Source organism: Emydura macquarii, unplaced genomic scaffold (assembly GCF_026122565.2).
Source record: "Emydura macquarii macquarii isolate MOO-44397 ecotype Brisbane River unplaced genomic scaffold, CSIRO-AGI_Emac_v2 contig_1551, whole genome shotgun sequence".
Lineage (NCBI taxonomy): Eukaryota > Metazoa > Chordata > Testudines > Chelidae > Emydura > Emydura macquarii.
The window spans coordinates 20,998,322-21,025,390 of NW_027131688.1; the positions used below are offsets into that span (position 1 = coordinate 20,998,322).

At 43.8% G+C, this 27,069-nt stretch overlaps 1 protein-coding gene across 1 annotated transcript in view; it reads right to left on the reverse strand.

Moving 5' to 3' along the window:
- Positions 1-27,069, reverse strand: part of RCOR1 (REST corepressor 1) — a 114,630-nt gene that overhangs the window by 56,636 nt on the left and 30,925 nt on the right. Inside the window, exon 3 of the mRNA XM_067555025.1 lies at positions 3,407-3,490. Coding sequence (XP_067411126.1) covers positions 3,407-3,490 — 84 coding nt within the window. The remainder of the gene's footprint in view (positions 1-3,406; positions 3,491-27,069) is intronic.

Sequence of the window (27,069 nt, forward strand, 5' to 3'; positions counted from 1 at the left end):
TTTTCCCAGAATTTACCAATGAAAATGCACTTAGGCAGGGGAGAAGGTGGAGGTGCGCACACACATACATGGTTGCCCCAGGGAGTAAAAGAAAAAAGCTGCTGTGTGGACACAGCTTAATCACATTTGTGTAACCAGGTCAGATGCCACCACGACCTGGTTATAAGAACGCCCGTGTACTTGTAGTGCACGTTGAGCCTTGAACTGTGCATCATTTCATCTTCGTTAACCCAGAGATTACAGCATCATGGGATACCACTCAGAGTTCTCCACAGATCTTGACAAGAACATCCACACAAGGAAAAATATAGAACTCCATCTTAATATAGTTTAAAAAAATTAAAAAACCAAAACCAGATTTGTGTGGGAATGAAAAAGGGTAAATGGACTTTACTATCTCTATAACGACGGTCTCCAAAGGAGCAGTGAAGGCAGCTTCTCACTTTGTGGTTCACATTTAAAGTGCATGCCACAAGTGAGACAGCCACCAGGACTCTTCCATTCAATGCCTTCTTTCTACCCCAGCATCCTCCAAGGCTGCTAGAACAAGCCAATGCTTCTTCATTTTCAAACAAGCCCAATGTAATTAAGGTAAAGCCCAGTGAATTACTTGGCTCTGCTGTTTTCAATGGTTTCAGAATGCCAGCCTGGCTTTATGTACTGAGAGATTTCTCTAGGCTATGCCATGGTATATCATTAAAATTTTCACCATTTTCCAACTCAGCTCCCATCTGCCAATCAAACATGCTAGCTCCTCTTAGCTCTTCCTCTGCTTTGCTCAACCCTACCTCTCTCCAGTGAGATCTAACTTCCCAGCTCTGCCTCCATTAACAGCTTCTCAATGCAGGTCAGAGCAGCTCCCTGCAGTTTGAGCAATTCTTAAGAGACTCTCTTAAAAGGTCTAAGTGTGAGAGCAGGGTTTTGTACCAGATGTGGATGGCCTACATGGCACAGAGGAATGAACTGACTGGGCAGAGCAGGATAGAGACAAGCCCAGGTATTTTAAGCAACAGTTGGGAGCTGACTTAGAACAGACTGGAGGGATTTTGTTCTTGCTTGACTCTTTCAGAGCATACAACATTTTATTGTTCAGTTTTCATTCATGAAGCTGCCAGTGGGTACTACCACCTTAGTGACAATCTGTAACAAAGCGTTTTTAGGGATCAGGACAGGAACACACCTTCAACCCCTTACTGACAGCACTGAGTTTAGAGTGCATCAAAGGCGGGGGGGGGGGGAGAGAGAGGAGGAGGGAGGTGATAAAATTAATAGAAAACATTGACTCCCAAGGGATGAAATAAGCAACATGCCAGTAAATCATAGACAGGGCCAAAATCATGACAATATCCACCACTTCATGGAATCCTGTTACAATATATTCCTCAATAAAAAACACTGTTCCATCTTATAGGACACAGGGCACAACTATGTTTCAACTGACCTGTGCTAAAGACTTGGAGAGAGCAAGTTACACCATTAAAAATGCTGTCCCAGGTATACTACTATGTCAAGGGACAATGATTGTAACCTTCAAACAACTGAAATCTTCATGGAATCTTTCAGCATCTGCCTCCATTTCAGTTTCAGAGTTCACTAGGACGCGTATTGTACTTACCTTGCTCTTCCCATTAAGCCTTGACCCTGAAAGTAAACCAAAACCTTCAGCAATAAGATTTTGTGTAAGAGCAGGTGTGGGCTGGGGCCCTGGAGCATGAGCCAAGGTGGTACTGTACAGGTGCAAACATGCAGCTGGCTGCAAGGATTGTCTAAGCTATCCTCACGTCCCTGACTTTTCGGCCATAAACTCTCTCCATGTCAAATAGACCTACAATAAAAAAATTCTAAAAAGACCTGCTGCAATTAAATCCTTAATAGGGAGGGTCTCCCCTCAGTACGGGAGATTGGTACAATGAAGCACCCTCCAACAAACTCTCTGAAAAGAGGAGCAGGAACTAGGGGTGCCAGTTCAGATTTCATGCCATTGTAAATCATGGCAAGTTGCCCTGGAAGTCAGTACAGTTACATTGCTGTATGGTCAGAGACAAAGTTCATTAGTATGAATTTTGAAAGTATTGCAAGGTCATGGATGGCGTCAGTCATTTCCTTCAGGGGTAATTCACATGCATTATATCCCCTGGTGCCAGTGGCTATAGCCTTTTCACAGTTGGTAACATTCAGCTACCCCCACCTGCACTTAAACTCACTACACCCAACCAAAAAAGAAGTCCAATTCCCATCAGCAAGGGGCTAAAAATTACAAAGTTAAAAACCAGCCCCCACATTTGAACCCAGGTACTTAGAATCTTTTGTGATTATGCACCACCAAATTTTGGAGGGGGAGGCAGTGAAGAAACAGGACATTTGTTTACATCCACAAACTTCTCACAAGACACACACACACAGGAGGCAGTACTCTCCCCCCACTCCAGATTTTGTGCAATGCACATGAATAGGAATACAAAGTCCGCTAACCGGCAGTCTGACCCACCACCAGGTTGAAGCAAAAGTTTCACTTATATGGTACTTTTCATCTGTAGATCTCAAAGCATCAACCTTTTACAGATACGCGGAATGTGAGGGGGTAAATGACATCTCCAATGGCAGAAAAGTCACCCGGGAGAACTCAGGCCTTCCAGTATATCAGTCTTATGCCCTATCCACTATATTACTAGTGCCACCTTTAGCACTCTTAGTCTTCCGCAAACCCTCACAACTGTCTTATGAGGTGTATCATCACTATGAAGACAGTGAAAACAGATGTTAAGTAGCACCTTAATTCCTTGCTCATGGTCCTGTGCTCAGACCAGCACACAGAAAGTTAAAATAAAAATCCTCCCTTTTAATAAAGGGAGATAGCTAGTTTTTAAATGTTATGTTAAAGATGTTGTAATTCTTCAGGAAGAGAACCACAATTAAGATATTTCTACCACTAGTTCCACCATGAGTTAGTGGCCTTTTGAAACTTGTTCCCAGGGACACATTCAGTTCACAGTTTGGCCTCACATGGAAATCAAAGACACTAATTGTTCCTACATTTCTAACTTGAGTTCCAGGTATGGTGTTATTGAGAGTTGGTTTTGTGTTTGTTTGTTTGGGGGTGGGGAAGAAGGGTGTGTGCGCTCCTTTACAGCGCATGAATGGAAGATCGCTGACTGAGAGCCTCAAAACTTTATATCAGGAAAGGAAATCATGAGAGGTCTTTACTTCTCCCCACTGGATATGGCGTTCTGGACGGCTGCCCAGCAAGGAACAAAACTCCTGCCTATGGCACTTCTTTCAAATTCCCAAATTCATTTTGAAGCATGATGAGAAGGTCATACTGTGTAACTGCTCTCTGCTGTAAAAGGCATGTTCACATTCTTAAAAATGAGTCACTTAAAAAAATAGGAATTCACACGAGACTTACATTTTGCCTCGGACAGATTCTGATTAGGTGACCAGACCAGCATGCCGAGATTCTCTCTCTCCTGACAGCGCCTTGCAAGTTTGGCTTAAGGAAAAACAGATATATAGCAAAGTTAAAAACAGATTCAAGAATCTTATCGCCAGCTAACACTGAATCATACTGAGTACAAGAATGACCGATCGTCCAGCTTTTAGTCAAGCTACAAAACCTTACTCCCTTTCCCCTTTAGACCAGAGGCCTCTATTTGTCGCTTCTATATATCACCCTTAATACAATGTGATAAAGGCAAATATATTCAACCTCTTTCATGCAGGATGCTCTAAATCAGGGGTTCTCAACCGGTGGTACGCGTACCACTAGTGGTACGCAGAAGACGGCTCGGTGGTACGCGCGCGTTTCCTGCCGCCGTTTCTGCCGCCGAATCCCCCTCCCTCCCTGCTGCCACAGAAGATTGCTGCCGCCGATCCTCCCCCTCACCGCCGCCGAGAAACCCTGCCGCCACCGATCCCCCCCCTCGCTGCCGCCGAGAAAGCTTGCCGCCGCCGAATCTTTTCCGCTGGTCCCTCAGAGAAACCCTGCCGCCGCCACGAATGCTTACTGCCGCCGAAAGTGCCACCCACTCTGCTGCCGAAAGCGGTCAAATGGTGGCAGGGTTTCGGCGGAGGGCATTGGTTCCTGTATGTATCCCCGCCGCTGCCGAAAGTGTTCCCCCCGCTTATTTACCGAGTTCCATTCGGGCCAGGTACAGTGACTGTACCTGACCCGAGTGGTACTCGGGGAAAAAAAGGTTGAGAACCGCTGCTCTAAATCGAAAGTTAATTAACATTTCTACATCAGCATACTTGATGATTTCTCTTCTGCCTTCTGTTAAATGAAGGAGCAGCAAGAACGGGATGCTAAGAATACAAGATCCTAAATGCTATGGTCACTTCCTTGTATAATTAGGTTAGGACTTCAGGACAGGCATATGGAATGAAGAACATTCTGGGATGTTTTGCAAATTCTTGTTCGTTATCTCAAGCCATCCTCCGGTTCCAACTAATGGAGTATTTCTACACCTACATTTTATATACTGAGCCAGATTCAAATCTGTTATATTGAGGTCACTGAAATTAGAATCTGGGCCTTTGTACAATTACTCTAAACAGGGAAATGGCTCTCTCTGTTCATAGTTCTATTACATCACGATAAAGAATTACCCAGCATAATGCATTAAAATTTTTAATTCAAAGCCACCTGCATATATGGTTCCTGAAGTCTTGCTACTCTAACACTAGTTGCTCCCTCTGGAACAAATGCACATTTGGGTGCAGCAAATTCTTGACAATCTGCTGTTCAATTCCCTATACCATTAGCCAGGTACAGTAAAGATATTAGAAAAGAATTATCAGAGAGACACACCAAAACCAGGGAGAGCAGAACAAAAAACCTTGCTCTGATGAGTCAGCATGTATAGTTAGATTCAGCACTACATTAAGAGAAACTCTCACATCTAGTTACCAGTGAGCACTGGGTATTATTCCTACAACAAAACCTTTATGGAGTGCGAAAGTTTTGCAGTGCTTCACATACAGAATGACACATACCCTGCCCCGATCTGATTAATGACAAATTAAGACAAGACCTGAAACACAACAGGTCCAGAGTTCAGGAGAAGAAATTCTTAGGGCACATCTGCCTTGAACCACCCACTACAGCAATGGGGCTTAGTCTACACCGCGGGCGAATTTTGGCAGCAGTCGACAGGAGATATGCAAGCCATATAGTATAGTTTGCACATCTCCCATTGACATTCTAACTTCTATGTACCGCAGCATCCCCACTATGCTACGCTGATGGGAAATGCCTTCCTGTAGACACAGCATTACTCTTTTCGTGAGGGTGGATTAATGAGGTCTACTTCCAGATCAATTGAGCGGACCTCCACTGCCGCTCAATCGACCCAGCAGAATCAATCCTGCACTGCCAACAATGCCACCCACAGTGTAGACATTCGCTGGGTCTTGGAGCCCATGTTTGCAGTCTGGAGCTCATGCTGTGGGGCTAAAAATAGCAATGCAGACATTCCCACTTGGGCTAGAGTTCAGGCTCTGAGATAACACCCCCAACCAGGTTTTAGAGCCTGAGCAGGAATAGCTACACTGCTATTTTTAGCTCTGTAGTGTGAGCCCTGCAAGCTTGAGTCTGTAGACCTGGACTCAGACTTAATACTGAGTTTCTTTTCTGTCAGTATAGACATACCCTTAGTGATGAGAAGTAGTGAATAGAGACCCTACCCCAGGGCACTACACATGTGAAGTAAGAACAGGGTCTACTTTTATAATGCATTTGCAGCAGAGACAGAGTTACAGCAGAGACAGGTTGGTGCTGGTAAGTGTGTGTTCTTCCATAGGCAGGCTACATCAAAACATTTGGTAGGTGCACACAATGAACTTTAATGTTTTGACCACTCAGACTGCGTTGATTTTTAACACTGCAACAAATCTAAATGATCTTTTCAGGTAACAAATCCCACTAAGACCATTTTTTAAAAATCTGGCATGTTACTAACCTCTAACTTAATGCAAAGATACCGATTATTTTGACTCCCAATGGTCCAGATGCTGAAATTTACATAATCTCTAGGGCTCAGAAGACTAATGCAAGGCAAGTTTATTTTCTCTGTTCAACCATGAAGATTGAGAAATTAATGACCTTTCTCTCTGGCATTTTAAGACGACTGACAACTGCATCTTTTGAGTCACAGTTAAACTCTAAGTATCTCAAAGACTCTGCCTTGGAACACTGTGAGCAGCACACATTTTCAAGACTTTCTACATAAGATAGAAAGTAGTAGGACAAAAATTGAAGCCAACTTTCTCTGGGGGAGAATGACAGGGTGGAGATGGGATGTTTCATAGAGACTGTAAAAACATCTTAATTTAGAACTACAAAAATTGGACTTTGAACAAAACCTGCTATGCTCTTGATATATTTGGAATTAAGCTTCACCCTCTCCTCTGTCGCTGACTAATCAAGATTATGGAGCTGTGAGAAAAGTAAATAAAATTAGGTAATCCCAACGCCAATAACTTGTATAATGCAGTGGAGCAGTATTGTACATCTCACTTCCAGTCACCCATTATTCAGACTACCACAAAAAGTATCTGAACATCAAAAAACCTACCAGCACAAGAAGTTGTATCTGAAGATATCCATAAATGGTGTGAGGTTACACAAATAAATACACAAGAACTAGTGAGAGACTCCTATTAAGATTAATTGAATACACCAAAAGGTTTGTATTAGGATTCAGGAATCAGTTGCTTAAATGCCAAAAAAACCATGTAGTTAACAGAGTTAAGGTTGCCCAGCAGTGCCTCATGCCCCTCCAGAATGTGCAAAGTAGCTAAAATTTAAAGCCTCTGAAAACCAGAAAATATCTTATTTATTGGTTTTCTGAGATTAAGTTTAGCTACTCTGCACATTATGGAGGGCATAAGGCACTACCTTAAGGGTATATTTACACTACAGCAGCACAACTATCATACTGCAGCTATGCCCATTATAGCACAGACACTTCCTAAATCGACAAAAGGGGTTTTTCCCCTTCAAAAAGAAGGTAATCCATGTCTCCGAGAAGTGGAAGCTAGGTCAATGGGAAGAGTTATTCCGTCAATCTCGCTGTGCCTACAGTAGGGGTAGGTCGACCCAGCCACACAGAGCATGAAGTTTTTCCACAGTTCTGATGATGCAACTAGGTTGCATTAAGTTTTAGGTGTAGAGTAAGCCAGTGGTTTTAAACTTGGCATCCACAGACTGTTTAAGATTTTCAAAGGGGTCCACGCCACCACTTAAAGTTTGTTAGGGCTCTGCAAATGAAAATGGAGGTTGAAAACCATTGGATTAGGCCTAACTTTGCATTAACAATGCTTGAGAGCCATTAGTTTCCTTGTTTAAAAAAGGATTTTGCACCACACAGGTACCACAGCCTAACTTTCCTTCCTTGTGTCTGGCTCCCTGGCAATGATTACCCCAGCCACAGAATGTACGGTGTGTGTAATCTCTTCACTGACTTGCCTTACCACCTCATCTTCCTACATTCTACCTGTCCAGCACAGCCTGGTACCCACCCTCCTCAGCCCTCCTCCCCACCAAGAAGCCAGCATCAGGATGAGACCCAGACTAAAGAGCAACAGTGAAGAACAGTGGGGACATTTTTTGAAAGGGTGGAACAAACATGGCGGGCATGAATGTGAGTTTGAGGGGGACAGGGGACACCTGGTCAACATCCCCCACTGCACAGCTCTGACCCCCTTCTTTCCACAGCCTTCCAAACCCCTTCTGGCCCCTAGCCATTGCCCTAAGAAAGGGAGCTGAGAAGGACATCTCCCACCAGTACCCAGCCTGTCCAGCAGCCTTAAACATCAAGTTATTCCATGCATAGGCAAGCCCTAAGACTCACCTATGTTGAGGAAATGCACCCGCAGCCCCCTGCACCTAATTCAGTGCTTTGACAGGCTGTTCCACTGAAGAGTTAACCCTGGCACATGAAGTTGAATTAAAGGGGTGATTTTAACTAAAGCTGTTTTTAAACAGCTGTGCAGCTCTGTGTGTTGACATTCAAACTGGATTTATGCTTGGTTAATAGCAGTTGTAACCTGTAAGTTTAAATTTGCAAGCTAAACTAACAATCTATTTTAAACAGATATACAAGTTCCAAGTGTAGTGGCTTGCAACTATAGCAATTTTTAATCAGTGGTTTTTAAACCAGTTTCAGTTAAACTGGTTAAATCTATGTTTAAGACAGGCCCTACAATAGCAGATTTGAGGTAGTGTTGAGTTCAGGTACAAGACTGAGCCCTGCTTGTCTTGTATGACAATGCAATGAAATGCAGACAAAATAGTTTAGTTGCATACAGATACCCAATATTGCACTACCTAACAGTGGAGTCTCTACTACACCTGCTAGATCCCTAGTTTTACTAGGCGGGGAGCAGAGTCCCAAATTTGCCTTTCTCCCAAGCGTTGCTCATATCAAGGCCTCTGAACTTGCCCTCTCACCTTGCCGCTCCCACTGCTGAGCTTGCTCCTGCTCTCCTCAAGAGTCCTTCCTCCACACCCCAGCAAAAAAGCCTGCTGCTGCATCCAGCCACCCTGGCATTGTCCCATACACCACCACTTGCGAGAGTCATAAATCACCACCTGTTCCCAAATGAGCAATACAGCCCCACTGTAGGTTCTCAGCAGCAGCACGTCTGCCTCACACAGACAGCTGTATCACTATAACAAAGCAGGCTGTTTACTAGTTTATGCCGGATGTTTGTATTTTTTGCCTTTGCTTCTCCTTGTGTTCTCCCCCTGGTTGTTCCTACTTCAGGGAGGGTCGAGCTCCCCTTCCTGTCTCTACTAACTCACTGCCATCAGCCCACATGGCATACAAGACAGCAGTACAGTCTGAAGGCACACCGCATGAATCTGCAGCAGTTTTAGGTTTTCTCTGAGAAAACGCATAGCCTTACTTGTAAGAAGCTGTGTAAGATGGTTTTGAGGGAAACAAGAGACAGACGTTCCCAGCAGAACGAACTATTTTTACACCAGAGATACTAAAGCAGTGACTCTCAATCTTTCCACACTACTGTACCCCTTTCACAAGTCTGATTTGTCTTGTGTACCCCCAAGTTTCACCTCACTTAAAAACTACTTGCTTACAAAATTAGACATAAAAATACAAAAGTGCCACAGCAGTATTATTGAAAAATTGCTTACTTTCTCATTTTAACCATAATTACAAAATCAATCAGAACATAAATATTGTACTTGCATTTCAGTGTACAGTCTATATATAGCAATAAAAACAAGTCATCTGTATGAAATTTTATTTTGTACTGATTTTGCTAGTGCTTTTTATGTAGCCTGTTGTAAAACTAGATAAATATATCTAGATACTTGATGTACCCCTTGGAAGACCCCTGCGTAACCCCAGTGGTACCTGTACCCCTGGCTGAGAGCCATCGCACCAGAAGATTGTAAACTGTCCTGGTCCATTCAGAGAGACAATCAATGTGGGTGAGGTAATACCTTTTATTGGACCAGCTTCTGGTGGTGAGACAAGCTTTCGAGCTTGCACAAAGCTCTTCAGGTCTGGGAAGCTGTGTCAGCTCGTCTCTCTCACCAACAGTAAGCTATATTACCTCACCCACATTGTCCCTCTAGTATCCTGGGACCAACCCCGCTACACCACCACTGCATATCGGCCCATTCAGACCTTCAAGTTTGTATTTTCCCTGTTATGAGGGTGGCAATGGGGCAGACTCATCCCCATGTGTAACTCTGCTGAGGCTACCAGATGCCCAGTTCTCATTTGTATACTGAGGAGCTAGACCGAAGGGTGCTAGCTCTCTTCTCCCCACTGCTTAAACACTTTTGGAAAAATACTCCCCAAACCTGAATAACCAGGGCTGGTGCAGAAGGTTCTGAGGCGGCGGTTTTTTTGGTTTTTTTTTTTTTTTTTGTTTTTTTTTTTTTTGGGGGGGGGGGGGGGGGGGGATATGAATAATTTCGCCACCCCCACAGAAAGTCTCACTCCACAACACTTGTACATCCCTATGTATATACAGTGTGGAAATGGGGGGGAGGAGAGGGGAATGCCCAGATGACCCTTGGTCAGGTCACAACCCCTCCCTGTGGTACAGGGAGCTCCTACAAAGCAGTGCAATGGAGATTCCTCCAGTCCTGCCCCTACTAATCTCACCATGTGGGAGCCTCTTCAGGATAGACACTGTTGAGCAACACCCTGCCTTCAATGATGTAAAGGACTTTTTTATTGGCCATCTGCCTTACACTGATTTTCATCCCAAGACACCTACGTACTAATGAATACAAGGTCCAGTCCTTCTCCCATTGAAGTCAGTGGGACTTTTGCCATTTACTTAGTGGTTAGCAAGGTCAGGTCATTAAATGTAATCAAGATGTTTTGCAGAAACTGAGTGAGCAATCTATGGCTGCTATTAAAAGTACCCCATGCCTAACAAGTCACATATGCAATATTAGATCTTAAATAAGAGTGAACAATTTCCTATTTTCTTAAGAAAACATTAGGTTTGCTGTCACTGGAGTCAGGTCTATGCAGTGTGTGATAGAATATTAAGTTCTGCAGCAGATTCTAATCAACATGAATACATCTAAGTTGACACCTAAGTGATATGAAATGGGTTGATTCCTTGTTAGAGTCCGCTCAAGGACCGAGAAAAATAGAGTGCGCGTGGTGTGTGTTCATTCTAAGACAGCATAATACAATGCATTACAGTCACTTTGGGTCATGTCTCCACAATCCACATGCAGAAAGCCCATCTCTGCATCAGTGCCCCCAGATTCTGCCCCTCTCCTACCCCTGGGGTTGTGCAGTCCAGGATCCACATAAGTGTGTGGGGAGGGGAAATGCATGCAACAGAAGCTACCTGGGAAAGGTTAAACAGCCTAGAGCTGTTAGAGCTTTCCCCATGAAGTCTCATCAACAGAATAGGAAAAACCCTTCCACTCCACCCCCCAAACAAGGCATGACTTGGAATAGCTGGGGGGAAGAGAAGGAAGAATGGTTACTGGCCATACTGTGTAGATGTCCCAGCCTTCTGCAAAGACACACCACATGCCCATCTGGAATGATCAGGAAGGATTTCTGCCAAGCAGATCCTCCAAGTTTCCTTCTGCCTTAAGACCTCCTGTGGGTTCTCAGTATCGGGTGATCCAGCCCACTATTTTTTGCCTCCTGAGGAAGTCATTACTGTGCAGAGAGAGATGCAGTTTTCCTGCAGTGGTACCTGCCTAGATATAACTAGATTTGCAGTTAGCAAATTTCACTATTCCCTAAAGTATAAGGAATTATGCAGTTACAGAGGTCAGAGCATTTATTGTTACAGATACAGCAAGAACGGCTTTCAGCACCACCACTGAACTTAGCTGAGTTACTTAACTTTAATGCACAGACACTGAAATCCTGTAAGTATTGATAGTGAGATTCCAAACACTTGAATTACTAGCTACAGCATTTACTGAGCCTCTGTCATATCGGGCAAGTAATTAACGTTTTGGTGTTTTATAGTAATAGGGGTATAGACTTTCTAGCAGGGGGCTGAAGTTAAATAAAATAAAAGCAGTTGAATATCACTTTATATGAGTACTTTCATACCTTTATTTTAAAAAGATGAATAAATTTTAGTTAAGTGATAAATAATGCTTCTGTTCCAAACCCAGCATTTTCCTAATTTATTAATGAAATCCCTACATTTTTGGTGAGTACTCCTGCCTTCCCCATGCGCACACACCAACTTGTCTACACCAATGATAAATAGAAAAAAAAGCCAATTTTGGCTCCAATAATCATCTCAAAGAGACCATTTTAAATTCAATATTATTGTCCAGTTAAATCAGCATTACTGACTTCAGTGGTACTGCATTTCAACAAGAATTTGCTCTAACAAAAGTTGTGATGCAAAAGAATTCAAACCTTTTTGAGAACAATTAAAATAGAAGAAAGGGAAAGAGGATGAGGAAACCTATTGCTTGTATTAACTGTCTCAGGCAATGACCCAATGAAATTCAAAGCAGTGCTCTGCTATACAGCTTTACTTCCTTGTGCATGTGACTTATCCTGGGTCAGCAGATTATGCTTGTGACCCCCTTTCATTTCTATTTCAGTAGGACTGCCTAGATTGAACAGCTAGTATATCTTGATGAAGTACAGTTTTGAACATACTGTACCATGTGTTGAATGTAGCAGAACGTTTCTAAACTAAAAACCAGTAAGTCAGGGGACTTTTTTAATTTAAAAAGTTGTAAATTAAGCAGCAGTTTGCTCTTCCTATATATGGCTACACCTGATTGGCACTATAATCTATATGCAAATAAAATGCGAAGGGCAATTCTGTATCCACCTGTGAAACAGAAACTACTATTTCTATATATAAAAGCAGCACCCTACACCACAGGAGTAAATGAAGGTGCTGTACTACAAACCCAGGGTTGATGTAATAATCATTATGACAGTGTGAAAATGTTGCTTTAAAAATTACTGAGTTAAAGAGTAATCATCCAGCACTGGTTAAGGAGGTCATTTTGCACTTCTAAAATGAAGACCATTAAGAGAGTTGAAGGAAAATGAGCTGAGTTTTCCATTATTAAGAATGAACAAGTTCAACCCAAACCGAGGCTGAATTTCACATCTTTAAACTATCTGCTGTAAGATGCTACTTCATTTGATAGCTGGGGGGAAGACAGGGAGAGGCTGATTAAACAAAACAAAAAAAGTATCATCTCGATTTGCTCAGTAAAATCCTGATTAAACGGTGTTACCATTTGAGGTATTGCCTTGGTTTCCTGTGGGGTTTTTTTTTCTGGCTTTATGAGTCCCCTCATTTCTTTTCTGCAAGCAGGTGGCACTAATGCACAGCCATAGCTGCTGTTTGATCAATTATAAGTGGGTAAGTTTATATTTTATACATACACAGAACTAGGGCTCTAATTCTGCAGTGAAGTCTGCACAGGTAGACAGATCCCTGTACCCACACATACCTCATTTCAGGACTAGGTCACAATTTAATGCACCAGAGAATTTTAGTGCACAGCATTCAGAAAATCCAGTAATATTCTCATTACCATATGACAGGCATCTTTCACTTAACAGTGCCATATGATACATTACTGTGTGACATCTGCTTATGGTTTTGCTAAACAGTTGCTTAGAGCCCTAGTTTTGAATTTCCTAACTTTTGGACATGCACAATTTCAGCCATGGTCACATTTATGTATTGTTTATACACCAACAAAGCACTTGTCTGCTTAAGACTCATAAGCTGTAAACAGATATATTTCCTTATCCATGTCACTAAGGGTCTTATGATAATCTAAGTTAAATATTTTTAAAAACCCAGAGTTGGTTATTATTTTGGATCAAATTTATATATGTTTTTTTCCTCAAGCTGAGGAAATTAGTGATATCAGTTTCAGTTTTGTTGAAGGCCAGTTTCACTTTCTGGCTTTTACTGGTGCAGTTTCTGGGGTATCTGGATCAGGAAACAGTTTTTAAATGCAGACAAGTTTTAACTTGTTTTCAAAAAGACATGGTCAACCTTAGCTACTAATGACCCACTAATATTTTTTTAAAAGGTTGTAAAACCCATCTACTTTAGTGCTGAAAAGTGTAATTGTGTCTCTACATAGGGAGATAGCAGGGAGGTCCTGCAGAGTAGCCACTCCAGGCTTACGCTTATTCTACACAAAGTGCCTTTTCATGGTTTGGATTAATCCATGTTCACATGGGGAGCTACTGCAGACTATCTTCTCCTGTTTTTTAAAAAAACATACATACCTCTTATTTTGCAATAGGGATTTGTTTACACAAGGAGATGAGTTAACATTTACACAAAGTGTGTTCTTTACTAGGATTTTAACTCAACTTTTATTTACGACAAGACAATTGTAGCTGTCACATGAGTCAGCAGGTTGAGTTTGTACTTCCCCATAACAGGTCAAGTTATTCCCTCTGTGAGGGGGGAGAGGGTATAAATTCAACCTGTTGACTTATATGACAACTACAATTGCCTTATCTTCATTACATAAAAAGTGTATTAATTCAAAGTTAAAATCCTACTGAAGGTAGGTCTTTGTCCCAGCACAGACAGAATTTCATACCAAAGAGGAGGAGTTGGGGGGCTTTGTTTTAAAAGAGAACTGCAGCATTGGATTTTAAAGAAATTTTTAGAATAGCGGAAATGTTTGCAGGGCTTATCTTTTATAAATTTGTTTTTACAGAAAACCTGAATGTTGTTTTAAGTTTAAGATTAATGCAGTGTTTCAGTTCCTTTTTTTCCTCCCCCCCCCCCTTTTTTTTTTTTTTTTTTTTTTTTAAAGAATAAGGGCTACTGAGCAACTGTTTACTGAAACATTATGTGCATTACATTCATTATACATTTAGACACACTTTTGTACAAACATGTAAACACACATTTCAGTATGCAGCTATCCAAATGCTTTCTTTTTGTCTCTTACCATGGGGCAGAACTTTACTAGCTACATTGCAAGCTCCCCTCTATCCATACCACACCAGCCACAGCTAAACCACTGCCAATTTAAATGCAAAGCAAACCCTATCCAACAGCCACACCATAATTATTACTGTAATTTAAAAGAACTGATCAACAAATCAATTGAGAATTCATTCTTATCAGAAGTATTGTAAAAGCCAGCTGATAAACTAATAAAAGTGAATGCCAAAGAATCTAAGAGTTTTTTCTTCAAGAAGAGTTACTCCACACAACAAGCATTCTTCCTCCCATTTCCCTTATGTACTATAACATTTCTATGGCATTAAAAAACAAACAGATTTAGGATCCAATCCGGCAGGCAGCCTAGTCATACGAATGAGTAAGAAAGATATGACCATTAGGGTTAACATACCAAGCATGGGTCTTTCAATTTCTTTCATCACTTATCACTCACTTAAGGACCCACCCTAATGGGGAAGGTAAAAATATCTGTGTCACCACACCAATTTAACATTTACATGATTTATCAATAAAGGAGTAAAGGTAAGACATTTCCTCTGTACCTCCCCACCACACCCTATCAATTCTGTTTCACCTCCTCCTCCAAATAATCTGACAGCCTCCAAATCTGACACATCCCTGTACTCATAAAATACTGAGCTTCTTTAGGCAGTAAATCCTCTGGTCTCCCCCCTCCACTACCTATCAACTAATGAAAGTGGCCTCTTAGTCATTCTTCTCCCCCTCCATTCTTCTCCAAGTGGGCCATTCTAGTGTCCCTCCCATCTATGGAACAAACCAAAGATGCCCAAATGCAAGTTTGTGGCTGGCTCTCTCTCCTCCCTTCTCCCCTCTTTCCAGATAAAGGAGCAGCAGTGCTTGGGCCACCCTGCTTCCTTCTCCCTCCCTCTCCTCCATGGAGGGTTTCTGGCTCAGCGCTCTCAGAGAAAAATTTCTATTCACCCTAGGACAGAAGAAAAGCATCTCAACCCTCAGCCTTGACGAGGAAGCACAAAACCTATATCAACAGGAATGTGCCCACAATTTTAAAGCTTCAGCTAAGTCAGTCTGGCATTTACAGTCCCACGCAAGTAGTTGCAACCTGAATATCACAGCACCCTGCTAATGTGGGCAAAAGAAATACAGAGTTACTACATCTTGAAATGGAACCAGCTGGCCTGTTTCAGTTGCTCAGCATAAGAAACAGCATGAAAAATAAAAAGTTTCAGCAGTCTGAAACGTTAGCAAAACATATCGATTGCTTTCTTTTTTGTGGAGAAGTGGTGCTAAAATACAGTTGTTAGCATGACCACAGCCCTTCAAGACAGTTTGTGTTGATTTGTGTAACTCTAAGTAAGTCCCTGGAAAATGCCAGTGTTGTCATAAAATGCAGATAATTGTTTGGCAAAGATAACTACAGTGCCTTATTTTTCTGAAAAGAAATGTTCAGTGTTTCAAAATTCCTACTGATGGATAGTCAGATCCGAATAGCATGGAACTGGAGTCCAATTTAGATGGAAAATAAAGAATTTCCTGAGCTCTCTTCAAACTTCAGAAAAGTCACCATGAGCTATTCCTTCAGAGCCTTCCAGTAGCAGCAGTCCAGCTTTATGGAACATGGCCCCAATGTGCTATCTTCACCAAGCCACAACAATGAAGTGTGCTAGTACAGGACATTCTGTGGCATCTTAATTTAACCAATTTGTCCCCAGAAGTCCAAGGCCAAAGTACATGATAAACTGATACACAGTATAGCATTAGTACAGTCAATGAAATCATTCTGCACAGAAGACTAAAACAATAGGTTGTTGCTCAGCTTTTAATCTTCAAGAAAGCATAGATTTCCCACATAAAAAGAATAAATGGGGTTGAGATATTGGCTTTTTGACTACAGCAGGTGGGCAAGTTACAATACTAAGGCCTAACACTAAATTAGAGGAAGCACCAGCACAAAACATGCTTACACAGGATCCTAGCCAGCAATCTGACCCCTGGACATCCCCGAGCTCCACTGTGATTAGTGGGGCTTCTGGCAGGCAGAAGGGTTCACCCGCACAATCCCGACTAGGACTGTTGGAAATAGCTATTTAAAGTATTTCTATGCCCCCCAACACCACAGAACCCAAGCACCTCACAACTTTTGATGCATTTATCCTCAACACCTCTGTGAGGCAGTATTACTGACACCATGTAAATCAACATTTCATGGGTTACAAGGAAATCATGAAGTTAGCTCAATATCATGATTCTTCCAATAGCTGGGAGGCGGAAGTGGCTGCTCATGGGGTTAACAGGACGGTCCCATCCTAGGAGAGGGGCGGAGAAGTGCCAGACCCCTCCTATCCTGGGGAGTAACAGACGCGTTTCACCATATGGTGTCAGCTGGTTCAGGCCAGTCTGACCCAGGGCAGGGTTTGGGGCCCAGCTCGCACCACGCTCCGCTCCAGCCCTGGCCATCACCACTGCTTCCTGTTGGGCCAGTGGAGAGAGGGAGGACCTTCACTATTATCCCTGTTTTAAACAAACAGGGAACTGAGGCACACAGAGACTATGAGACTTGTCCAAGGTTACACAGGAAATCTGTGGCTGAGCAGGGAATTGAACTTGGCTCTTCAGAGTCCTAAGCTATTGCCCTAGCCACTGGCCAGCCCTTCTTTCCTCCTCATACCACTCTCGGCTCAGCTCTGAGGGTCCAGGTAAGATAGACCAGCTTTTAAAACTTCAGACTGTTATTTAATCAGATTTAAAAATAAGAGGGTGCAGAGGGTGTCAACCCATTTTTTCCAGCATTTCCTGTCCAGGATCATATGACTGGGGAGAAGGCTACTTACCTGTAACAAAGTTTTGAGATGTGTGGTCCCTATCTGTATTCCACTGAGGGTTGTGCGCATGGCACATAATCCTGGAGCCAGAGCTTCCGTTTGGCGGTCCACACATGCACCCTGTGGTGCCTCATGGTCTCGCCTGAGGTGATCGGCCACTGGCATCTCCATTTCCTTCTCTACCACAGAGCCGTTGACTCCACGGCAGAGGGGAAGGAGAGTAGATTTGGAATACAGATAGGGACCACACATCTCGAAGAACTTTCAGTTACAGGTAAATACCCTCGTTTTCTTCTTCGAGTGATGGTCCCTATTGTATTTCACTGAGGGGGATTAACAAACAGTACCTATGTGGGAGGTTGGTGTGAGGAAACTGGAGTGCTCCGAACGATGCGTCTGTCACAGAATCATGCACTAGAGCTGGTGCATGGAAAAGTGGTGTACCAAACTCCACGTGGCCACATTGCATACATCTGTGAGGGGTACATTGTGAAGTGCAGCTGTGGTCAATGTCTGCGCTCTCATGGAATGGGCCCGAATCCCCTCAGGAGGGGATTGTCCTGATAAATTGATAGCAGCACATAATGGACCCTAAGACCCACTTGGAGGTTCTCTGGCTTGTCCTTTCATTCTCTCCTCCCAGGCTTTTCATTGCCATAGAGATTTCCAAAAGGACTTTGTTTGCTCAAGATAAAAAGTCAATGCCCTTCGAACATCTAGCGAGCAAAGCCTTTTTTCCCCTCAAACCTCACGTCTCAAATGAGGAAAGAAGGTAGGTAAATGTATGGGTTGACTGAGGCGGAATTGGGAAACCCCTTGGGGTGGAGTCTTAATGAGATCTTATCTTTATGGAAAAGTGAGGGAAGACTAGCAATTATGGCTCCCAGATCCCCAAACAAGGAAGGTGACTTTCATGGAGAGGAGAGACAGCAAGCATGAGGCCGTAAGTTTGAAGGGGACAGCTGTCAGCATGGTGAGGAGTAGGTTATGGTCCCATTAGAGGATGATAGATTGAATGGGAGGGTACTTTCACATGAAGCCCTTCCAAAAATGTACAATTAGTGGGTGGATAAAGATTAAATGATCATCCACTGGTGGGTGAAAGGCACCAATGGCAGCTGCACACACCTTCATGAAACTGAGAGCCAGTCCTGATTACTTTAGATGGAGGAAGTATACCAAGAGTAGTGGAATGTCCACCGCTTCAGGGACAAAGCCCTGCTGGGGGTAGCCCAGGAACTAAAATATGTCTACGTGGCTTGATAAGAGCATCTGGTGGACTCCTTCCAGCTGTTTAAGAGGACATCTCGCACTGCCAGGGAACATTCTTGTGCCAGTGGAAGTGTCCATCCAAAAACCAGGCCGTCAGTTGAAGTGCGCGTGGTTGGGTTTCTGAGTCTGCTGCTATGCTGTGTTAATAGCTCTGGGAATGATTGAGGCATGAATGGAGCCAAAATTGGTGAGGCCAGAAGAGGACTATCAGGATAGTTGTCCTTTACAGCCTCATCTTGTGGATCACTTGTGGAAAGAGGTGCAATGGAGCGGAATAGGGGAGAGAGACATAATTCGTCCAGTCTGACCAGTTGAGTACTAGGGTGTCCCTTATGATGGGTTCCAGTTCCTTCCCTTGAACAATATTGAGTGCATTTCGTATTGTTCTAAGGTGCGAACAGATCCCTCACTGGGGTTCCCCAGCAGCCAAAGATGTCTGCAATTACTGAGTCGTGCAACTCCCATTCGTGGTTAGTTGCAAAGTTTCTTGGCAATCATGTTCTGGGTTCTTGGTAGGTAGGCTGCTGTTAAAAACAGTGTGTGTGATGCACCATTTCCAAAGGCATATAGCTTCCACGCACAAGGCTCTGGATTTTGTCCCTCCTCATTTGTTTATTTAGAAGACCGTGGTTGTGTTGTCTGACAGAACAAGAATGCGTTGGTCTCGGATGGTTGTCAGGAACGCCTGGCAAGTTTTGCATACTGCCCAGAGACTCTCATGCTAGGTGCCTTGAGTCATGTGGTCACCAATGTGGGCACCCCAGCCAGTGAGTGATGCGTCTGTTATGATAGTCATGGTAGGCAAAGATGGGAAGAAGGTCATCACTGAGCAGACCTGTACTGGGTCCATCCACCACTGGAGTGAGGAGAGAATTTGTAGCAGCATGTGCATGGGGTGATGCAGGGGAAAGCAGACCCTTTGTAGCAAGAGTTGAAGGTAGCACAGGTGAAGGCAAGTGAAGGGCATGACGTATGTGCAAGCTTCTCTGTGTACCAAGAGAGAAGCGGATTTTGGCCAAAACTGATGGGTTGGAAAAAATTCAAGTGATTAATTCCCTCATTGTCTGGAACCTTTTCTTTGGTTGATAAGCTTAGGCAGAGTCACGTCTATGCAAGCTCCTATAAACTCCAGGGATTGTGTAAGAGTTGGTTTACTTTTCAACATTTACGCTGACCCCCGGGGGGAGAGGAATAGAAGTAGCTGGGATGTCAGTTCCTGGGCTGCTTCTTTGGATTGTGCTGCTATGAACCAGTCATCCAGATAGGGGAAAAACAAGGACTCTGAGATGGCATCCTGAGTTGCCACCAGGGAGAAAACTTTTGTAAACATTCACAGGGCAGTGGTGAGTTCGAATGGTTGGGATCTTGTATTGAAAATGACATGAGAAGCCATGTCCGCAGAGTCCATTGTGGCTTGTAGCATGGATTTTGTGAGTAATTTGCCTTCCTCCAAAATTGCCTAGACTTAGTTATGATCTTGTGGGGGTAGCTTGTCTGTGATGTCAGTTACGCATCTACAGTTAATCATATTTGGCCACCAGGACTAAAAGTAATTTGAAATAGAAAACTGGAGTCCCACTCAGGAGAAGACCTTTCTGCCCATGAGGTCCAGACTCTTACCCTCTCTGTCGGATGGGGTGAGTGGGGATGTCGTATAGGACATTCTGAGACTGCCTGGGTGACCAATGAGGTTGGTGGAGGCGGCAAAAATAGGAACTCTGACCCTTTGGTGGGGACATAGTATCTTTTATCAGCCCCTTTCGGGGTGGGAGTACAAGTGGCTGGGATGTGACATACAAATGTGTGCAAGGTGGTGGATGGCATCATTGATTGATGGAACCACCCTCGCTGGTACCAGTGTGCGCAAGATGTCAAACAACTGGGTGTTGACTGTCTTGTATGTCCTCCAAGGGAATTTGAAGGGCATTAGCTGTTCTTTGCAGCAATTCTTGGAACTGGCAATAGTCATCCAGTGAGGACGAAGGGGATGAAGAGGCAGCTGCGTGAGAAGATGAAGAATGCCTCTCCAGAGCCATCAGTAACCGGCTGAGTTGGGCTAATAGGTGTCATCCAGTGCTATGTCAGAGCATCTATCAGACAAGGGTTTCAGTGGTGAGGTGGGGGAGTCCTCCCAAATTGAGCAAGACTGGTTGGAAGGTAAATATTAGGGCCACCAACTCCAGTATGGCCAGCGTGGTGGACTGTGCTGTTTTGCAGCTTGTAAATATAGTACCCTCAGAGCTGGTGTCCGGCAAGGCAAGGTGGGGAACTCCCACAGTGCTGTCAGAACCCTCCAGTCATCGTGCTTCCAGAATGGGAGTGGTCAACCATGTCGGACATTCTTTGGATTTGGACGAAAGAGTCAGAAATCTCACCAATGGCAGTTCTGCTGGAATGGGAGGTGGGAGGAGCATAGTGGGAGAAGGGTCCCTTTGACTTGGTGATCAGACTGGTGATCATTGGGAATGTAGTTCCTCCAGTGAAAACAACACATGGATACCTGTGGTGCCTCCAAGTCTCCCAGGGATCAATGGTATGCTGGAGGAGTTGGTATCGGAAACTGTGTCTGTCTGGATACCAATGGTTCACAGGACTCTGAAGGAGTCGCCAATCTGTGATTGGTACTGGTGGGTCCGGGGATTGGTGTGGTTGTTTTTCAGCCTTGTGGGACTTGGAACGCATGGCTCCTCTGTGACTGGAACTCGTGGACGGTGCAGAGTCCTTCTTGGACTTGGAAGACTCACTGCATGCTTCCTTGGTTCACGGGTAGGCCCTGGCACGTGGTCTTTACAACTGGTACTGAAGGAGCCTAACGGAGGTTCCATAGCAGGATGCTTTTTGCCTGCTCAGGCCAACATACCGGGGGGGTTCCCCGTCAGTGCGACACTGATCTCATGGCAGCTTCCATGACTGAGGCGGAGAGTCCAGTTCTCCGGAGTACAAGCAGGAAAGGAGAGACAGATACTGCACCTGGATCCAATGTGGGCTTCCCCCAAGAAGTACAAACAGTGCTGGTGCTTGTCGCTGATGGAAAATGAGCAAGGACAGGAAGCACAGGTTTTGAACCCCATTGTCTTCAGCATAATCCAGTACACAGGCCTGAGCACTGAGGGTCGGGGGGGGGGGGGGGGGGGGGGGGGGGGAGGGGGAGGGGAGAAGGTGTGTTAAGTTTCTCAGAAAAACACCACTAAGACGGCAACCCAAATCCTAGATTTGGCATGAAGGAAGAATCGAACAAAAAAAATAAAATAAATGCAGAACAAATAAGTACCGACTGGGACCATGGGGCAATGAGAAGAAACTGGAGACGCCATCAGCCTGCTGCGCCCTTTATCGCCTTGGGCAAGACCATGAGGCGCCACAGGGTGCACGTGCAAACTGCCAAACAATACTACTTTCAAAAGCTCTGGCTCCAGGCACATGCACATAATCCTCACTGGAATACAGTAGGGACCATCACTCAAAAAAGAACCTGGGCTTTACATGAAGCTTTGAGACTGTCTCTCCATTCTTTAAGCAGAAGAAATCCACTGTAGGTCAACTGCCCCTAGGCTGAGGTAGTGCCCTGTAGTAACATGTAACAGAAGAAGAATGACCTGCCTTTACTGTACCACCTTAATAGAATCATAGAAGATTGGAGTTGGAAGGGACCTCAGGTGGTCATCTAATCCAACCCCCCGCTCACAGCAGGGCCAAACCTAACTAAATCATCCTAGCCAGGGCTTTGTCAAGCCACAGCTTAAAAACCTCTAAAGATGGAGATTCCACCACCTCCCAAGGTAACCCATTCCAATGCTTCAACAAACCTCCTAGTGAAAAAACGTTTTTCCTAATATCCAACCTAGACCTCCCCAACTGCCACTTGAGACCATTGCTCCTTGCTCTGTCATCTACTACCACCAGTGAGAACAACCTAGCTCCATCCTCCCTGGAACCCCCTTCAGGTAGTTAAAGGCCGCTATCAAATCCCCCCTCATTCTTCTCTTTTGCAGACTAAACAAGCCTAGCTCCCTTAGCCTCTCCTCATAAATCTTGTGCTCCAGCCCCCTAATCATTTTTGTTGCCCTTCGCTGGACTCTCTCCAACTTCTCCACATCCTTTTTGTAATGGGGGACCCAAAACTGGACACTATACTCCAAATGCCTCACCAATGCCGAATAGAGGGGAATAATCACTTCCCTCGATCTGCTGGCAATGCTCCTGCTAATGCAGCCCAATATGCTATTAGCCTTCTTGGCAACCAGGGCACACTGCTGACTCATATCCAGCTTCATATCCACTGTAACACCCAGGTCCTTTTCTGCAGAACTGCTGCCTAGCCCTTCGGTCCCCAGTCTGTAACCATGCATGGGATTCTTCCGTCCTAAGTGCAGGATTCTGCACTTGTTGAATCTCATCAGATTTCTTTTGGCCCAACTCCTCCAATTTGTCTAGGTCACTCTGTATCCTATCCCTACCTTCCAGGGTATCTACCACTGCCCCTAGCTTAGTGTCATCTGTAAACTTGCTGAGGGTGCAATCTACCCCATCCTCTAGATCAGGGGTGTCAAACTCACTGATGGTGACGGGCCAAATTCACATAAACTGCACTTTACAGGGGCCATGCAATACCCTCCCCCGAAAAATTCAGGCGATCTTCCCCTTTTCGGCGGTGCGGCATCAGCCCCTTTCAGCGGCGGGATTTCGCCGCTTTAAGGGATTTCTAGGAGCAATACCCTCCACTGAAAAACTCAGGGCGTTTTCCGCTTTTCGGCGGCTGGGTTCTGCGGAGGAAGGTATTGCCGCTTTAAGACTCTCTTAAAGTAGCAATGCCATACGCAGAGAAATGTCTTTCGGCGGCAGCACAAATCACTTAAACTGGCCGAATGAGGGACAGATCAAAAAGGTTCGCGGGCCGATTGCGGCCCACGGCCCGTATGTTTGACACCCCTGCTCTAGATTTTACAACCTACCTTTACTGTACCACCTACACCCAAGACTTTCCTCCCCTGCAGAAGCAGAACAGAGGGGTGTTGGTGGAGAAGAGCACTGCACGATAGAGCACAAAGTCATGGTATTTAAAATGCTTACCTTTGTTTCCCCATCTTCAACTGACGGACCATTGCAGATGTGCAGTCAGATTTTTCCTGTTATTTGAATGCTACTAATTTTTAATCTTGGTCAAATCCTATAATTAACTCATTACAGTACACTTCGTCAAGAGTAAGTGACCATATAGGTCATGCTTATTCTTGGATAATAGAAGCAGTATTGTCTGTAATTCCACTCAGAATTTCATGGGTAATGCTAATAGTCTGGTTTGAGGCTAGTTAGAGGGTAGGACATATGAGACAGGTCTACCTTCAAAAATTTTGCTGGTACTGCAGTATTGGTTAGAGGTGTGATTTTTTGTAACTTTTCTATATAAGGAAAAGCCCTATTATAACCACACTGACATCAGCATATCTTATTTCACATGAGGAACTGGTAAAAACTACATCTACACTAGGAGGGTTTGCTGCTATAGCTATTCTGACAAAAATTTTCTAGTGTAAACTAAGCTTTTATCTCAGCATCTAGATTGGCTTCTAATTGAATACACCAGAATGGGCCCCCCACCCTGTTATTGTTCAGAGAACACCAGAAATTTCCCTTTGTCCTTTTTTGTTCCACAAGTGATTACAAGTTCATTCATGGAGCCCTGTGACCTTCTCCTCCATTTTAGAGCCCTAATTATTTATGTGGGTGGAGTGCTAAAAACTTGTGATGAGTCCCAGCAGTGCCCAGCCATGAAAGGAACATCTTTAGGGCCAGAAGGGAATTCAGTTGCCACATCAATTTAATCCTTGGCCTTTGTGCAGAGACTAACAAATGCCAACTGTATTGATTTTGAGACATGGACACCTATCCTCTAGGTGATCCTCTGCACAGAAGACCCAGATAGTATTTATTTCTGGTCACTAATGACCTTGGTTATTTTGAACTGGTGACAGAGTTTTCAAATCATCTAGCTCCCCTGAATTCTCCTTATTTTTACCTAAAAACAGAACTAGAGAGCAGGGGAAATTTTTTTGTATACAGAAGATACGTTGCTTGGAATGGAAACTCCCTACATCTTGTTAATGATTTATGAAGATCTATACTTAGTGCTTTGCTGTTCTAGCAGATTTGTAAAAAATGTGTTTATTTTTTCTTTTTGCCAGACTTTTTAAAAAACACTAAGAGGTTAGGATCTCCATTATAATGCAAGTGTGTCTGTAACAATTCTTGAGGAAAGACTGTATTGAAATGGATTAGTCTGAGTGCTGGAGCAGGTGAGAGAAGGCAGAAAATAAGTGGAGAGAGATTATGGAGATACCTCCACTTTAGAGAACTCTTGGGAATACCTACTCTTCAGGGGATACAGCTATGTTCAGGGGGTATGGCAAAGACCTGGGCACAGGAAATCTGCCTTCTTTTCTTCGCTGTGCCCTGCTAGGTGATCTTGGGCAAGCCCCTTCATCTCTATGCCTCAGTTTCCTCAATCTGTAAAATTGAGATAACAATACTTGCCTCCTTTGGAGAGAGCATCTTTATCTATATATAGAGCTATATAACTATAGAAACGTAAATTTCTTCTCAAGCTAGGTACTACTCATAGTATAATCTTATGCATTTCATCCACAAGAAGCATTAAAGTAGGTATGTGAGCCAGGGAGAAAATACCATACACTGGAATCTCTAGGAATTTAAACCCCCCAGTGAAAAGAATACAAATAGACAAGTACACTATGGGTCTTCTGATCCAGGGTGGGGTGGGTAGAAGAATGTGTTTTTAAAGGATATTTAGTGCACTCTGATTGAGGTAGATCAAAAAGGCAACAAAAATTGGTAACTTCAACTACCACATCAGGAGAAGCAGTGTCTCAAGACTAAGGGTATGTCTACACTACAGAGACTATCCCAGCATAGCTATGTCAGCATAACCCCCAGCATAGAGGCAGCCTACATCAACAGAATGGATTTTCTCCCATTGGTGTGGGACCACCCCTCCCTGAGCAATGGTAGTGAAACAGCCATGCCTATAGTGCAGATGGAGCCCTGATGGTCATCACACCCCGACTGACGTAAGGCTTGAATAAACTTGAAACATTACAGCAGCACAGCTGCAGTTGAGCCGCTGTAGCACTTCAGTGTAGACACTACCTATGCCAGTTTTCTTCATTGCAAGGCTCGGGAGCCAGTGGCAGCTCCCATCAACCTTAAGTGCGGCTCCCTAACTAACTGTGGCTCCCTGACTAACTGTTTCTATTCCAATTTATTTTATTTTTAACATTAGAATATGTACCAAGCCTATCAAAGTCCGCCTTCTTTACGTCACATTGACCACATGGCACAATGTGCATCAATAAGGACATAAGTATATTCGTTGTATAATAACCATAATATTACCATAGCAACCAATGTAGAACTTTGAGTGTTCAACCATTTGTGTCATATATATTTTTTTGGCCCCAGTGAGTTACTAGAAAGAATGAAGAGATTCTTAATTCCATTGGAGAAAATCAAAAAGTGAAACAGGAGAAAAAGCAGATAAGAACGTAACTATGGATATTAATAAAAAACGAACAAACAAAAGTTTTAGTTACATGAGTCGCTCTATTACATCAAGGAGTAGCAAGCAATGTGTTAATTTAGTCATGTGATTATCACATTGAAGGTTTTTTGCCAAAGTGGCCCTCCCCGCTTGAAAAATAGTGAAGATCATTGACCTCTGCCGACGGGAAGGGTTCTCCCTTTGACATAGGAAATCCACCTTCCCAACAGGAATTCTTCCGCCAGCTTAACAGTTTACAGGGAGACTTAGGTCAGCTTAACTACTTCACACCCCTGAGCAACACAACTGGATAGATCTTATTTTCCAGTGTAAACCAACCCATAGCTTGGTTGATTTAACTTAAGTATCGACCAGGCCTAAGCAATTGCTTCTTGAGACACTCATTTCTAGAGCTCACACAAGGAGATACCATTCTTAAGTTGGCCCTAAGTAGCACACAGGAGTGGCTTAAATGGTTGCTGTAGGTCTTGTCTACAGGGAGAAGTTTTACCAGCCATACCAGCACAAGCCCTGGCATGGGCACTTCTATACAGGGCCTTTTTTCAGTTCAACTTATATAATTTAAGGGATTTAAGCTAAATAGGAAAAAACCCAAAAAACAAAACGCCATTCTTAGGCCTACTCTACACTTAAAATGTAGGTGGATATAGCTATAGCGCTCAGGGGTGTGAAAAATCCACACTCCTAAGAGCCATATTACACCAACCTAACCCCGCTGTAGCCGGGAGGGAAGCTTCCTACAGTAACAGGAAAGAAACCCTCTTCCATCACCATAGGCTACATCTACACTATGGGCTTATGCCTGCATAGCTATGGCACTGTGGCTATGCCGCTATAGTCCCTGCAGAGTAGGCATGGCCTTAGGCTGGAATTAGAGGCCCACACAAGAGGCCTTATACCAGTGTAACTAAAGCTGCTTAAATTCACACCTTAGCTTGTACCAAAAAAAGCTCACATGTAGAGAAGGTCTAA